Genomic DNA, 12558 nt, shown 5'->3' with positions numbered 1-12558 from the left:
TGTTGTCACCACTTTGCCTTGGTTGTGTCTTTTATGATCTAGAATTAATGATTGTTTTCTACAAAATATCTTTTTTTGCAAGATAACCACCAGTCAGGCATTTATTTTATGAATGACAAACTCAAATATAATGCCACATTTTGTTCTTTTACAGTGTGTATTCTCCAAACCTTTCAATTTTTTCTTAGTAAAAAGTTGTTCACATCATTTCCCTCTAACAATTCCAAATGGATGAATACTTCCTGGAGGTCCTGCAGATCTCTCTCTCTCTCTTTTTTGTTTGCAATCTGTTATTATAAGTTTCTGAATAAATACTGCAGTGGAAGGTATGATTTTCATCTCTCAAACATTGTCGCTGTGCCTCAATCCTTCACAAAAGCAATTATAAAAATGTTCTCATGTATTTTTAGCCATTAGTTAGTGGCACGGTTATAGATGGTGAAGTCAGTTGGTCTTGCACCATTTTGGTCCAGTCTGAAATATCTCAACAACTGTTTGATGTAATGCCATGAACTTTGGTACACACATTCATGTCCCTCTCAGGATTAATTGCAAAAACTTTGGTGGTCCTCTGACTTTCATCTGGCACCATCATAAGGTCAAAATTTGCCCTATGCTTTGGTTTATGGCATTCCCATCAGCCTCAGCTGTACTTTTTGTTTAGTGCTAATTAGCAAATGTTAACATGCTAACAAGCTAAAGGAAAATGGCATTAGCATTTAGTTCAAAGCACAGCTACTATGGCTGTCGACTCTTTCTTTTTCTTTCTTTCTTTCTTAAAAAATTAAAATCATACTTGCTGTTGGTATGGCTGGTTGTGTGATACTGATAGTCCAGTTTTGATGATACATAAGTGCAAACTTAAATTTAATTCCACTGGCATTAGTTTTAGACAATACTATCAGGGCTTCAGTTTACAAACACTGTGGTCAAAAATGGCCTCCGTCAGTGTTTCTCATATTGATTTACCAATTACCTGTTTAAAAGTGGACATACAGACTCCAACAAAGCGCTGGCTGCCTTCTAACCTCCTGGCTCCCGAGCAGCTTCTACGAGATCTTCGGCATCGGTGAGGCGAGGAGCTATCAGTGGCCTAATCACCCATAAGCAATTCCACAGCTGGTCTGATGAATTTGGGCCAAGCCTTTTGCTGTGTGATCCCAGGGAATAATGCTCAGAGCTGCCTATGTTTATCTAAAGGTTAATGGAAGGTTAATAAGAGAGGGAACAGAGCAAATTCAGAAACCTTATTATGCAAATTGTGTTTTCTGAAAAAGAGTATGTGATTGTGATGCGGTCATGCTAATTAGCGGATCGTCTCTTCACTAGTTAAAATATGGCCACCTTTGAGGTATAATTTGAAGAAAGGATCTCATTATTTACAAGGCCAACATGAGCTGATTACTCAAACTGTGAAATAATTCTTGATAGAGGTGTTTCATTAAAACCTGTCAAACTGATGGTGAGCCGCTTGGCTTAGCAGTCTCCTCCTTTTTTAATCAACTCTCGCACAACATTTTCTGACTGTGTGTGCATGCTTTATTACGTGCACAATCTAAACTGGGACCAGTACGTTCCAATTGGTTGCTGATGCAGTTAACGTCATGCTGAGCTCAGCATCTTAACCATACATAATGCTGCAAGGCTGGAGAGAAGAGTGCAGTATCAGTGTCCCTCTGTTTCTCATGTGCAGTCAACAATCACTACGAGTAAAGCCAGATGGGAAACGATACACTTGCTCAAAAAAAAGCTATTCCCACACCATCATCTGAAACTGCCCTTTAACATTTGATTGATAGCTGCTAAATACATTTTAATCATGCAGGAAATGCTTTTTTTTGCAGTTCTAATCCTGCCTTTATTAAAGAACACAAAGAGCGTTGATCCCTTAATGCTTCCATTTAAAGTTATATGTACTGTATTTCTGATAAAATAGCTGGATGACCTTGTCCTGTTTATGTAGAACTGGAGGTGGTTGGTTTGCTGTTGCATGAAGTTGACTTCAGTGAGAGTTATAAGAGGATATAAGCTGCTGCCGGGAAAGAAAAAGAAGTAGGAGACGGTGAAGGGCAGGTTTGCAGAGACCTTTACCAGCGCATGTCAATTTGATCAGGCCAGTATGTTTTGTTTTCCTCAGTGGAAAAAGGAACTGCACATAAAAATTTAACACATCCCCTCCTCTTGTTAACACTCTCTGACTCCATCTGATACAATATTAACAGGTTTGTTTTGAGCTTGTCTCTTATCACTCGCCAGAAATGAACACAAGAAATGACGTTTTTTTAATTTATGCCAGTGAAATTGTTCTCATTAGGCGATGATCAAAGATTACATTGCCAAACACTCTAGTGTGTTAGTAGCACATCACAATCTTCGTCTTCACTCATTTACATTTGGCCAGCACATATCACGAGCTAATAAGTAGCCTCATGTACAGTATGGGGCTATGTTTCTTAGGAATTAATGTCAATTTTAGTTGTTAGTTTTACTTATTAACCCAAATTTGACTTCATTCTAATATTTACAGCTCATGTCTTCAGTGATTTTTCGGCCTTGTTTTCCTATTTATTGATATCATTTGCTTCGTGACACGTTTGTGGGAACCGGTTGTCCAAACAGCAGCCTGCTAAGAAAAGGTGTGGACACAGAGTGGATGCAGAGCTTTGAATTTTCCAAGCTGATTTGTATTCTGCCTGTGTGTGCAACCTGAGAGTGACTGACTGGCGGTCAGAGCCCAGTATTGACTGCTCTGAGGATGTAATAGAGGCTGGGGTGATGGGATCCAGGACATGAACACTCTCACTGTGGCATGTGCAGCAGAGCTATACAGGATATAACCAAGGCACTTAATCATTCTACTGGCTCCATGCAGAGATGCACAGGGCTCCGTGTTTTAGAATAATGCTTCTGCCTTAAATTAGATTGCATTGATCCTGCTTTTCTCTATAATTGCACAAACAGGATGGATGCTGGTTTTATCAGGGGGTCAGACCAGACATTTGAAATACTTAAGCTTTAAGTGCAGAAGGTAAATTAAATAAGACAAAAGGCAGGTTGACCTGATTCAAGGTGATTGGACTATTAAGGGATTGTCAGACAATGTTTATATTTGGAGAGCAAAGGTGTGTCTCTGTTTTAGTTATCCATATTCATATATGCATCCTTATACACCTAAACTAATCATTTATATTAATGTAATTACCCCCAATGTTATACCTGTTTAATACAATGTATTTACTTAACTGTGATAGATAACTTCACATGATGGCAGTCCCAAATGGCTGCAAAAGATAGCTGTTTGTTTTATCTTCACTACTCAAACAAGCATGAGATGTGTTGTCAGTAAACACAGTGTGTTTATGTTTACCAGAGATGGCTGCTCTCTGATTGCTTTGCAGCAGAAGTACAAAGAAGGAAGTATGGCTGTATCTGGACAGAGCCATCACTCTCCTCACTGCTGCTCAGGCACAGGACTTACTTTAAATAAATACATATTTTATATTGAATATCTATTTTTATTTATTAATTTTAATCAATCATTTTTTGGATATAAGATGTAATGAACTGATTATGTGTCTGCTTTAAAGCTGACAATATGGTTTATTTTTCTTATTGTCAAAAAATCCCTTGAAAAGACCAAAACCAACAATGGTAAGTTCCTACTTACAATTATTGTCCAAGTATCCAAAGCCTGATATGACCTATTCCTCTATGCCATAGACCTCAATTGTTGTCCTAAAAACAATTAGAAACACATTATTGAGCCACAGTGCTTCACTGGCTGACACGTTCCTTCATTATGATGAATGTGGGCACCGTAGTTTACTGGAGTCAATCTCACATATACCGTCCTGCTGCATTAACACTTAATATTGTACCAGTGTGTGTTAATCCGCAGCGAGAAATAGTTCCCCAAAAAACACTATTTACTCCTTTTCGAGTAACATTTGCTAAAAACTACAGTTCCCAGCTGTTTCAGAAAATTAACTTTGTTTTCAAAAGTGAAAGATTTTTATCTTCAGTAGGAACAAATGAGCTTTTTAGTATTGAAAGAATGACTAAACATTGTTGGTTTTGGTCTTATCGTGGTATTTGTTGACAATAAGAGCGACACAAGTCTACAGCCATGCTATCGCCATTAGACTTCGTCCTCTGGGAACCATGAATGTCCTGTAATATATGAGATATTTCAGTCTTGACCAAAGTGGTTGACTGACCAACTGATCGATCGATATTGCCATCCCTAGAGCTATGCTGCTAGCTTAGCTAAAATGTCGATCTTTTAAGATAAAAGCATTACACCATAAAGTATGCATATGTATGGCTGTGTATTTTGTATACATAGCTTGTAAATATATCCTGCTGTATGTGTGCATGGCTGATTGTGTGCTGTCGGAGCTATAAAATACCAAGGGTATTCTTACTGTGGGACGTGTGTGATCCTTGGGTCAGATTTCATTCTGCTTCATCCATGCACTTGCTCCAATTCAGGTGTTGCACACTAATGTTGCTGACAGTTTCTGGTACTGCTCTACAGTAAATAGATGCGGCAGCTTAAAAATTCAGATGTGACACTTCTCGATTGTGTCAATATTGAAAAAGGGAAAGAGAGAAGAAAACACGAAAGGATCATTCACGGTGGATCAATCATCATAAACCGCCTATTCATTAAACACTGTAATTGTACAAACACCATAAATGAATGAAATTGTGTAAAATGATATGATTTATGTGGATAAAGAGTTAATTTATTCTGTTTTCTCTGGGCGTCTGAATCTAATTGAAAGGGGATGCCGTCTCCTGCGCAGAGCTATATTCAATTGTTCTGTTTGAGAATGGGAGCACTCAGCCTTCTCTCCAAGAGGTCTCGGGTGGTTTCTCTTCATTTAGCTTCTCTCCTTAGTTGATCTCATTCTTTTGTAAACAAAACAATTCTTGGGAAAAACAACTGGCTCGGTATGCATGTGTCTTTTTATTTACACTTATCCTGCTTGTCATGCTCTATATGTCACGCTTAGATCGGGCTATATCCTGATCATTAAAATGCATGCTAAGAAGCTAAGCCATATGCACCACGAGCATGTGTGTGCAGTGTTCATGTACATCTATGTTGTTGTTTTTATAAAGGTGTTAAAATTCATGTTACGTGTGTGTATACAAACTCTCATAATAAGATACTGGATAGCAATCAGACAGTTTGCATTTGTGTGTGATGATGTTGCACTTGTTTGGTGGATATACGCGACTGCACAGGCAGATACAACAAGACATAAACATCTTTATCTGAGACATGACGACTTGCACACTTTGATTTGATGGACAAGGTAGGGGACAGGTGTATCTCTTCTGACACGTTTGATTGTGTCAAATGATTCACACAGTAAGGCCAGTCTAAGATGTGAGGGGAAATGTGAGGAAGGCCAACGACTTTTCCACTGTCACAAATGATGCCCTTGTAGACCTAAACCAGTTTTCCATGATGAAATGAATAAAAATATAAATATATAGGCAGGCACGATTGTCAGAAATGGAAAGAAAAGGTTTCACAAAAAAAAATACAAGTTTGCCATATGGCTACTAATACAGATTAATGAAGTAATTCAAGAATAAAATGCCTAAGAACAACAACAGTACCATACTGAAAAGTATATTACTCTGTGGAAAGGTTGTTTTTAATAATTGTGAGATGATCCCATGCATATAATGTGATTAACAAATATGTGTATTTAACATGGAGTGAGCCAAAAAGTACATTTGGGGCTATTCAAAGTCCCGACCAATGTCCAGATCCAGACAGCAAAGTGAATCAGTGTGTAACAGACCATGTGACACTTATTATGTAATGTAGGGATGTATTTTTTTTAGTTTAAGCATTGTTAGTTTAATTAAATATCCCAAACATACATATTACTTACCTATTTTATAAATTTTACCTTCACGAAGGTTATAATCAGATTTCGTTCTGTTTTAGAGAGGTGTTGACACATCTCCACATCATTTTGGATGAATATCAATGTGGGTAGACAGAGTGAAATGTGTGAAAAATCCATACTAAGTACAAGTCTTGTTGAATGTGTGAATTTTAAGTGAATTTATATGATTGGCTGTATTTTTGTTACATTTTGGATAACACTTATTTGTTGCTGCCTTCAACCTCTAAACATAAAGGAGATTCAAAGAAAAAAAAAAAAAGTAAAGAGCACCCTTGGTAGAAACTTGATACACTATTGATACACACAACAAAATAATATATATTTCAACATCCAGTCCTTTTCATTGCTTGAAAAAAAGAATTTACAACATGGCAACAGCATCACAGAACACAAGTTAGAAATTAATCTTCTAACAAGACTGCTTTTGTTCATCATGTAGTTCATTATTAACAGCAGCAGCTTGTACAAAGCTTATTTGCGATTTGTGACATGATTTGTCAAATGTCTGCAAGTGTTGTTCCCCATTGTCTTTTGTGTTTCACTCCATTTCCAAATGTTAATAGATTCCCAGGCTGTAGCATTCATGCTTTCTTCCCACTTATTTCTATTATCTGTTTTATTATGTATAAACAAAAGGCATCATCCACTTCTGCTAAATAGCTGTTACTTCTTAATTTGTTTTGGGGATTTTTTTTCTTTTTGAAGAAGAAGAAGCAGCTAGCACAATCCCAGGACAATCATACATATGATTAGGTGATGATGATTTTTGTACTCTATACAAAAACATCCATTTCAATGTTGGATACTTCATTTGGATTAAAGGATAGGTTCACAATTTTACAAGTCCTAAAACAATATTCAGGTGCCCAAATGAACATGATACATGTTTTTCTTGCTGTAATTATTCCCACTTGGTCACACTGACCATTAGAAGAAGTTATTGTCTTTTTGCTGCCAAATTCCATCTTTTTGTTACGATCCCTCCCCTGCAGCTGAACAGGAAAACACTGTCCATCAAGACAAAAAGATTGTAATTGTGGCAGATTTCCACTGTATTTGACTAACTCAGATAGCTGAAGCTTCATATTAGCTTCAGATAAACTTTTAAATATATTTTCGCTCAAAATGAGGACTGGGGATTTTGTCCCCCATCACTCATGTTAAAAGCATATTTTGAGGGGATCTTCTAATGGTCAGTATGAACAGGAGGAATGATTACAGCAAATAAAACCTGTTTCAATATCCATATGGACACCTGACTATTGTTTTAAGACAAACTTGAAAAATTGTGAACCTGTACTTTAAATGTACTCAAAAATCTCCTTATAGTCTGGATGCTGGGCTATTATTCACTTTCCTTCTTACCACCAAACTGTATAGAAATGTTAAATAAAAGGATTGGAAAACCAAATCACTGATTTTGGCTTTCATTTCTTCTTAATACAGTGATGATGTAATCTCTCTAACTGTACTTGTTCAAAGCAGACAGAGAAGGAGGCTCTGCATCCTCTCTTAGGTTCAGTTCTCAGGTTTATTTCTGGCAGCCGCAGTCTAATAACACTGTCAAATAACACAGAAATCAATGTGGTTAAATGGTGCTGAAGCTCCGCCCCAGGCAGTAGTCTTCAGCAAGCTGGATGGGTCTAGCTCTTTCACAATGTGATTGTTTACTTCTGAAAACAAAAATAACCCCAATGAAGGCGTATTCAAACGAATTTCCATTGTCAAATATCCGTGTGTGTGTTTTCCTGCAAACACTGCTAACACTGAAGTGCAAATACATTTATTTTCTAAAATAAGCAGCTCAAACTGTCACAAAACACAGTGACAGTAACATGTCACCTTTTTGCTGTTTTATTTCAACTGTGATGAATTTTACAACTTACAAAAATATGCTGTTTTCAGTACCAAGCTCATCATCAGCAAGTGACTGAGGATGAGCAGACAATCCCCATTCAGGAGGCCTCCCTAAAGTAATGGAAGCCGTAATGAAGTTTGACAAACTTGAACCGTTTTATAATAACTCAGTTGCTCAAACAGAGCAGCTGAAGATGTGGACATAAAGCTCTGGACTCTCTCATAATCACACAAAAGAAACTTTCCATCACTGCAGTTGTTAAGTGTTTTTCCTAGTGCTGTTAGTGTGGTATTGATCATTGTTGGTCCAAGTCCTCAGGAATCAGCTTCTATTGATTTTGCTTTCAGTTGTAAGCCCTTCTTTCTGGCCTATGTCTCTCTTCAGACCAAGCACCTTTCCAAACATCCTAACCTCCCTGCAATGGGTTTACTAAAACATGTCATTAGTGCGGCTCTTTGCAAGCTAATCTCCAAACTCAGTTGTGCTTGGATCCAAAAATGGTCAACCAATACAGCCATTTTCAGCCATTAGGTTTTGGAGGCTAAATTTGCCTGAAACACTTAAATGGCATAAGAAACGTGTGTAGGGCAGTTATAATATGGGATAATATGCTCCTTTGTCTGGACCTTCATTATCGTTCATAAAAACAACCCACTTCTAGCCAGAAGATTCATCAGTGATGATGGTTATTAATAGCTGTGATGCAGTCAGAGTCAATACTGTGTGTGCATATGAGATATTAAATAACACGTGTATGTCTCTGTTTGTAATCAAGTATGCGTGTGCCAAATGGAGAAACATGTTCATTTTATGGATTTTAAAGTTTATTTTAATGCACAGCTGGGTGCCGCAGATAGTTCAAATGTAAATGGAGCACACATTTGCATTCTGCGTCCTGTTTCTTTCTTCCTTTGGTCTCTCACCCTTCCTATATCAGGCTTTTTAGTAACAATTGTTGGTTTTGGTCTTTTTATGGGATTTGTTGACACTAAGAAACCTATAGAATATCACATGGCTTGTCCTTTAATATGATTTTACCATTAGGACCCTGAGATTTGGAGCTTATGGAGAACTAGTTCAAAAGTCAGTGATATTTAAAAAAAAACTGAAATATGAAACTTGTCGTTGTTGTAATGCTTTAATTTCCTTCCATAAATATAACTGCATATTCACATTTAACATGCAGTGTGCATTCAGTACCTGCACATGTATCCATTCTTTAAATGTACTAAATACTTTTTCTTAATGAAACTTGAGGTGATCAGAGCTGAGCTATTCACCTTAGAAACAGTGGTTGTGTAAGCCTGGTTTTGTACTGAACTGAATAACAGCTTGAACCAGCAACACACTGAACGTACTACTGAACTGAAGTTGGTATGAATCAGCACTGAACGACGCGTAGGTGTGAATGATGATGCGTTCAGAGCTTTCGACTGATCAGCTCAGACGAAAAGTGAACAAACTATGCAGTCAGTGAGTATGTATCTTTGAAAGGCAAAAAACAGCAAAGTGATTTGTAATTTCCACCTGTAACTTTGTATGCTTTTATCACTACCTATAAATGTGAATTTATTTCTTTTAACAAAATTGTGTAGTTTTTGTATTTTTAAGATACTGTGAGATCTCACAGGTCTTATTGTTTGGGGTTTTACTCTTAGATCAAGAATTGCTTGTTGTTTCCACTGCAGTAAAGAATGGCTTCAATGGTGCAGACTTTATTCACCAGAAAGGCACATTCTGTCATTCTGTCTACAGCTTGTTGTGTATTAGAAACCTTGAAGCTTCAGTAAGAGGAATTGATCAAGGTGTTGAAGTTCAGTGCTCTTGGGTACAAAACACAGACGGATTATCTGTGAGCTGTATACCTTCAAATAGCTGTCCTGGGGACTCCTCGGCAGTGAATCAATAGGTGGTTAATTTCAGGCCACACTCAGATGCTTCAACAGTAGCTCATGTATGGACTCTTGAAGAGGCTGCCAGTGATAAATATTTGTATTTATATAAAGACAGCACATTCCATTGTAGTGAAATTTGGCATGTTAGAAATCAAAAGTGGCTATTCAGAAGCTCAAATTTGGATGTAAACAATGAGATTAGATAAGATTGGACTTTAATTATCCTTGTGGGGAAACTCAGCCATTAAAGCAAGAAGCAATTGTTGTGGATCCTGCTTTGGGGAAAGGAATTACAGGCTATTTCATCTGCGCCATAAAAAGTCAAATTGAACTCCACAGAGAACAAACAGCATCTGAAGCTGGTTTTATTTTTTCTGCTAGTAAGAGTTTCATATCAGAGCTTTTATAGACTGCGAAAGTGTCTGGGTTAGAGTCATCTTGCCCACGACAGACTTATGATTCTTGGGCCTAAGTGTTGGGGTGCAGCCTCACTTCTCCCCTGTGAGGATGAACCAGGATGGAGTCTGAGGTATTCTGAGCTAACATCAGCAGGGCTAAAGAGGACATTCTGTTTAACTCAGGAAGGGACGCTGAATTTCTCCTCTCAACACTTGAGGCCTCCAAAGAGATGTAAACAGCAAGATGGATGTTGACAGCTGGTATGGTGCAGTTGTCTGAATTGATATCCGTTGCTGTTAAGGTGTAATTTCAAAGGCTTAGACAAAAATGGGTGTTTGAGGTCAAGCCCAGGTGATTTGGAGAATATAATGTGAAGGTTAGAAGAAAAAAAAAAGCTTGCTCAGAGTGTTGTTCTATTTTTCAAGTTTATATAAGAAGTCATTGTCTCATTGTCAAATACTCTATGTGCAGTATCTCGACTTGATGAAATGTTCTTACACTTGCACTCCTCAAGGCAAATATAAACCTCCCTGAATAATCACCCCACCTGTTTTTTCTAACCCCATCAAAACTTTATCTAGAGTTTAAAAAAAAGGATATTAATGCAACTTCCATGATGTTATATTGATTACGAGCATCCTTCTGACTGACATGTTGCTTTCTGCTCTCTCCTCAGTGAGTCCAGATGTGACCAGTGATCGCAATCATCATCATCATCCTCATCATTATTCACCTGCTGAGGCTTCTGAAATAGGGGGCAGATCCAGGAGCCTCGGATTGACAGGATCCATCTCCCTCTTGATATTGCCTTGTTTACATATGCTCCTGGCCTTGTAACGGCTGCCTTTTTGCAGCATGCAGCAACTTTCAAGACTTGATTTCAAGCATATTTATCAAGAATTTAAAGGGCCGGTGGACTTAACGAGCTCCAGTATGTAATGGAGCACCACTTCCACACAGTGCAGGACACAGGGTAGTGAGTGAACACTAATGACCGTGTGGAAAGTACAAGACACTGTGGCTTATATAAGAGAGCATATGCATCAGCTTTGAGAATTTTAATTGATGATTATTTTTTATCAGTTACCCAGCATTCATTAACACTAATAATGACTTATTTATAATAGCTAATGTCAAAAAATAACTACAGCATATTTTGTACAAATTTGGTATTAATTTAAATGTATTTCTGCATATAATATATATGATCTGTAGATATAAATAAGCAGCAATCTCACTGTAATGCACACTGCACGCACAGTACAGGTTGTATATTTTGCACCCTTTTTTAAAATAGGGCTCTACATCTTCAGTGAAAAGAGTCAAGTAATCTGAAAGGTTACTTTTGGTGTTGAAATTTAAATGAAAAATACAACAGCTTCCACAGGTCTTGCAATTGAAATATTTGTGCAACCCCTAATTAAAATGGCCCATTCTTATTACGTCCTCATAGGAATCCCTTTTGTGTGAATAAATCTATGGTAAATGTTTTTTAAGAACGTTTTTATACAAAAGTACAGATTGTGCTTCAGATTATTGTAGAAAATCTACAGTAAGGTCTCAGACGTGTACTATATGTTCTTGTGCGTCTTGCTAACAGGAGGCAAAAAGGAGACATCTGCTTCTCTTCACCTGTTATAGCTGCTGTGCTGTCCAGAGTCAATTTAATTGGTATATTTCAATTGCAAAATTGACCTGCAGTGCTACTGTTCAGAGAAATGGTGAAAGGGAGGGGCAGGTGAAGGTCCGGGCAAGCGAGCGAATTCATACTCCTTTCTCCTTTAGAAATAGATTAGTTTCATCAGGAGTCTATTATCATCTTTCAAACTCAATCCTACTCTGGCTTCATAGGCCCTGGACGGGAGCCGATAGCTCCTGGATCCACTGGTGAGGAAGAATCCAATTCCTTCTACCTGTTACCTGGCTGCATACTGCTACTGCTGTGTTTCTGGCAGGTCTCTCTGCAGAGAAAGAGAAAAATGATTTGTTTCACATATGCCATGCGTGTCTGGTCAATGGTTGAAAGAGAAGGGTGCTTAACAGTACTGAATATTGGCTCTCTGGCTCATATATGCTGGGGAGGCAGTTGTAGAGCTAAAAAAAATCACCCTTGAGATGCTGCAGAAGCTAAAGTGATACTGTTAAACCAAATTTCACTATTCATTTACTATACACAGTATATATATATATATACATATATATATATATATATATACTGTGTATATATATATATATATTACACCCCACTGAATAATAGTACAACATCAAAGCTGCAACTGTAAATACTGTAGATGTAAAAATTAACTGAGACATTTCCATTAGGGCTCAAAAGTGTGCAGAAAGATGTATTCTATAGAATATCTGTTACTGTAATTGCATAAATAAACTGTAATGGTGTTAACATGATTCCTAAAATTAAGTGACTTTAATTTATGGAGCAATATTACAGTTAATTTGTACATACAAATGTGTG

General features: G+C 37.4%; 1 protein-coding gene across 1 annotated transcript in view; it reads left to right on the top strand.

The window, feature by feature from the left end:
• The window catches only part of gpc5a (glypican 5a), a 119611-nt gene extending 107120 nt beyond the window's left edge, over nt 1-12491 (top strand). Inside the window, exon 9 of the mRNA XM_044351974.1 lies at nt 10762-12491. Coding sequence (XP_044207909.1) covers nt 10762-10922 — 161 coding nt within the window. The 3' untranslated portion in view covers nt 10923-12491. The remainder of the gene's footprint in view (nt 1-10761) is intronic.
• The last annotated feature ends 67 nt before the right edge of the window (nt 12492-12558 follow it).

Source organism: Thunnus albacares, chromosome 1 (assembly GCF_914725855.1).
Source record: "Thunnus albacares chromosome 1, fThuAlb1.1, whole genome shotgun sequence".
Lineage (NCBI taxonomy): Eukaryota > Metazoa > Chordata > Actinopteri > Scombriformes > Scombridae > Thunnus > Thunnus albacares.
Note: the sequence above shows the minus strand (reverse complement) of the source record. Positions and strands in the feature narration are given on the sequence as shown.